Source organism: Crocuta crocuta, unplaced genomic scaffold, assembly GCF_008692635.1.
Source record: "Crocuta crocuta isolate KB4526 unplaced genomic scaffold, BGI_CrCroc_1.0 scaffold149, whole genome shotgun sequence".
Taxonomy (NCBI): Eukaryota; Metazoa; Chordata; class Mammalia; order Carnivora; family Hyaenidae; genus Crocuta; species Crocuta crocuta.
In genome coordinates, this window is record NW_027551561.1 from 10092771 (window position 1) to 10097030 (window position 4260).

The 4260-nt window shown below is 47.6% G+C and overlaps 1 protein-coding gene across 1 annotated transcript; it reads left to right on the plus strand.

Moving 5' to 3' along the window:
• CCL16 (C-C motif chemokine ligand 16) lies at positions 1-3454 on the plus strand. Its single transcript, XM_077749641.1, has 3 exons — positions 1-153; positions 2384-2504; positions 3146-3454. The coding sequence occupies exons 1-3, from the start codon at positions 81-83 to the stop codon at positions 3276-3278; spliced, it is 327 nt and encodes a 108-aa protein (XP_077605767.1). The 5' UTR covers positions 1-80; the 3' UTR covers positions 3279-3454.
• Positions 3455-4260: the final 806 nt, after the last annotated feature.

The window sequence follows — 4260 nt, forward strand, 5'->3', positions numbered from 1 at the left end:
TGGTCAGAGTCCAGAGAGCAGCTGTGAAGTCGCAGTGAATGACCAGCCTCCCCTGAAGCTGAAGGGTCCCTCCCAAGAGGATGAAGGTCTCTGTGGCTGCACTCTTTATCCTCATCCTCATCTCCACCACTCCGGCTTTGTACGGCCAGTCAAGTGAGTCCACTTGTCCCTGTAGGTCTGGAATGAGAAAGGCAGGTAGGGCAGCTGGCAGTGAGGTGACACCAAGAACCTTGTCAGGTCTCCATCATCAGCCATGGACCCTCTCCCTTCCTTTAGGCACAGTCTTCAAACTTTCCCCTTTGAAAAGAGAACAGGGCTGGTGTCCAGATTCCTTCTGGGGTCGTCAGGCAGTTCCAAGAAGCTGGGTCAAGGTTATGTCAGGAGTCCCAAAGATGGAGAATAGTGAACGATCATTTAGGAGGAGCCAAAGAAGTAACAGAAGAAATGAGAATAAACATGAGCAACGAAAGGAGAGCAAGGCAGCCGAATAAGAAAAGCTGCAGGTGCTCTGAGAGAGCAGGATGAAAGGTACTGGGGAGGGGGCTGAAATGATGTTTGCAGCCAAGCCCAGGGGTGGGGAGTCTGAACTTAGACACCCTTCCTTGTAGTGTCTGGCACAGATTTCTGGGACTATCATGGCACCCAAAGGAAGGATCAATGGGATGCCTAGGTGTGCAGTGCAGGATTTCATGGCCTCCATCCCTATTCCCCAGTCTGGGTCTAAATAAAAGCTATAGAAAAGAGAAAGGGGTTGAGAGGTTTTGGGAGCCACGGGATGCTGGGGACTTATGGAGGCAAAATTTGTTTTTGTTATTCTCTGTCCCTGCCTCAACCACCATGTATGAGGACCTGGTGACAAGAAAGAGTCCAAGCCACTCATACTTTCCACATACCAGTCTCCAGGTGCCCCATCCCTTTTCCCCCTAAGGCTACCCTTGGAATGTGGTCTGGCTGGACTCTGGTGTATAAACTCTCAAGGGAACAAGGGTAGTGTGCACCACATAATCTGCCCACATGCTCTCAAGATGCCCCCTGGACTTTGTCAACTTTGCTTTGAAAACCAGGGTCATGGACATCATTATGTCCAAAGCTGCATCGCATGGGTGGCAGGAGGTAACAATGCCACCAGCCGGAAGCAAAGGGTCAGTCTCCAAAGGATCTGCACTCTGTAGTTTTGGGGACTGGAGGAGGTCTCTGCCTCCCCTACTCTGTGATGTCCCAACTGACAAGTAGTCAGAGGAACCCAAGGGAAACACAGTGTTAACAACCAACCAAGGCCAACATTCTGACAGCATCAAAGAGAAGGGGGAAGTGGCATTTCCAGGCAAGAAGAATGGTCAATTACTACCATCTGCTCTTAATTATAACAAGCACTGGCTGAGCCTTACTATGTTCTGAATTAAGGGTTTTACCAGCATTTTCTCAACTAACCCTCACATGATCCTAGGACATATAAGCATCTTTATACCTTCATTTAATGGATGAGGAGATGTAGAGAGATTTTTTGTTTTAATTTGCCCATGCTTCAAATCATTTGGTCAAGATACTAATTCCAGATGTATGACCCGAAGCCTAAATAGAACATTTTTCTTCCTACCCTAACTTCTCTGGCTCACTGCTCATCTTGCCCTTCTCCCTGACCTCAGCCTCTCTGATTCTGCTGGGATAGAGTCCACAGCTCATGTGTGCTGGTCTCCCCTTCCCTCTCCAATTCCATCTCCTCTTCTTTCTTCTCACATTGCATTGCAGTCATCTGTGATGGCTTAGCACTCCCCAGACTCTCAGCCTCCCCCACCTTCATGCCTGCATGCATTTCTCTCTTCCAGATCCTACAACCCTTTTTTCCTGCCTCAATCCCACTCATCCTTCAAGAAGCAAGCCATGCACCAGATACTGTGGGACTTCTTCCTCAGCCACCCAGGCTGGGGTAGGTGCCCGTCATTCTGTTTTCCAAAGCACCTTGTGCCAAATTCTCTTTTATCCCAGACCACACTCTACTGTAGTATTATTCATTTCATTTTCCCTTTTCACCCTGACTAGCTTGTGAGATGCTCCAGAGTAATGATGGTGTTGTCTTCCTCAGGATTTTGCCCACTTAGAGCTCAATACATGTTGGCCAAACCAAGCCCTGGCTCACCAGCAAACATGAATAACTGAGTCACTTACATTTGCTGAAATTCAGTTCAAAAGCAGAAGGTTCTAGATGTATGTCCACCCCTCCTTTCTTTTTCCACAGTCTATCACCCATCAAGCTACCATCAGTCCCTGCTAACAGATGGCTTTGCCATCAGAAGCATGGAATGCAATGGGTGGGAGATGAAAATAGGCAGCCACGGGCTCCCTCTATGTTTATTTGGCTCAACTTTCAATGTGATTCCCTCAGAAATTCCTGAGTCATTGAACCATTCTCCCACCTGCTGCCTGAAGTATCATGAGAAAGTATTGCCAAGGAAATTGGTGGTGGGATACAGAAAGGCCCTCAACTGTTACCTGCCGGCAATCATGTAAGCATCCCCTGCAGATATTTATGTGGAGGGGGAAAGGGAACCCGTGGCCAGAATGAGATGCACAGAACCAAGAAGTCTCCATGCTAGAAGTAAGGGAGTCGTGCTTAGGGGCTTGGGCTTTGAATCTCCCAGGGCATGCCTCCGTTGTTTGTGTTTTTAATATTTATTTATTTTTGAGGGAGAGAGAGGGACAGAGAGGGGGAGGGACAGTAGAGAGAGGGAGACAGAGGATTGGAAGTGGGCTCTGTGCTGATGTGCTGACAGCAGCAAGCCCAATGCGGGGCTTGAACTCACGAACCACAAGGTCATTACCTGAGTCGCAGTTGGACACTTAACCTAGGAGCTCCAGGCCTCAGTTTAATTCTTGATCTTGCCACTTATAGTTGTGTGGCCCAATATATGACATCCATAATGGTATCCAAGCCTGAGTGTCTTGGGTGAGCAGGGAATAGGCTGAAACAGGGGCAATCAGGTCTAGAAGCCAGAGAGGGAGGCCTACTGTGGGAACTCAGATGAGGGAGGCCTAGAGAGGCAGTAAAGAGTATGAGGTGAGCCCCCGGTGAGCTAGAAATGGGGTAGTGTGGACTGGACCCCCACCCTACTTCATTGCCGCTGACAGTCTAACTCTGTCTCCACAGCTTTGTCACCAAAAAGAATCGAGAGGTCTGCACTAACCCCAACAACAAATGGGTCCAAGAATACATCAAGGATCCCAATCTACCTCTTCTGCCTCCCAGGAACTCGGCCCAGGTTAAAAGCATTAGGACATAGGAAGGCCAACCCCAGCTCTGCAGCTCTCCATGACCATCTGGCCTCGGTGGGAGCCCTGGTTCCGAAAGAAAAATGCAACCCTGTGAAAATGCAGGCAGCCATGTGGTCTGGATGACGGTCACATTCAGAGAAGCTGGCCCCTAATGAAAAAGTAATTAAAAGTATTTCAAACATTTTCTCAATCTCTGTAGGAAATGCTAAAGTTAAGGGAGGTGGGGGAATAAATACATTCTCAATACACAGAAATACATATTTCACATCCTTCTTTTGGCTCTTCCTTCGGGGCCTCCTCTCTCATCTGCACACCAGCCATCCTAAATAATTATGATCAGCTTCTGACATGCCACATCTCTGGCCTCTTACTCATGAAATGCCTGAGAGAACTCCTGACTTTTCCTGTCCATCCTTATCCATTTACTAAATTTCTTTTTCTTCTTCTTGTCTCTAAAAACATTTTTTACCAACAAGAGTGGAAATCTTCACATGCTAATAATTTTTGTCACTCTTGCAGAAGTTTTTCTAGATCCCCAACACAAAAGAGAAGTATAGATACTCAGTATCTCCAGTTTACAGCTGCAACACCTGTCAGGGCTTCATTCCTTTTTAAGGCTGAAAAGTGTTTCATCATATGTATGTACCACATTTTGTGTGCCCATTAATCCATTGTGGATGTCGGGGGATCCATACCGTCTTTTCTTTATGTTAGCTGGACTTAAACGATTTTGGATTCTGTTACTGGTGCCAAAAGCACATTAATTTGTACAATGGCCCATCAGTCACCAGCTAGGGCCTCAGAGGCAGGTAAGGGTTCAGGCTCTGACCCATAGGCTTCCTGCCCTTGCCCTTCTGCAGGGGGGCAGTGGTAGATGCTTTAGAACCTCATGGTCTGGAGGTCCCTACTCAGTAATCCAGGAATTTCTCTCCACTCTCCTTGCTATCAGAGCTGAGGCATTACAGCTGGACATGATCAAATTTCTCCCTC

Excerpts from the sequence above, each read along its gene's own strand:
- CCL16 (XM_077749641.1), top strand. The coding sequence starts at position 81 with ATGAAGGTCTCTGTGGCTGCACTCTTTATCCTCATCCTCATCTCCACC. Across the intron at positions 154-2,383 it reads GGCTTTGTACGGCCAGTCAA|AAATTCCTGAGTCATTGAAC; the intron begins GTGAGTCCACTT and ends TGATTCCCTCAG. Across the intron at positions 2,505-3,145 it reads TGTTACCTGCCGGCAATCAT|CTTTGTCACCAAAAAGAATC; the intron begins GTAAGCATCCCC and ends CTGTCTCCACAG.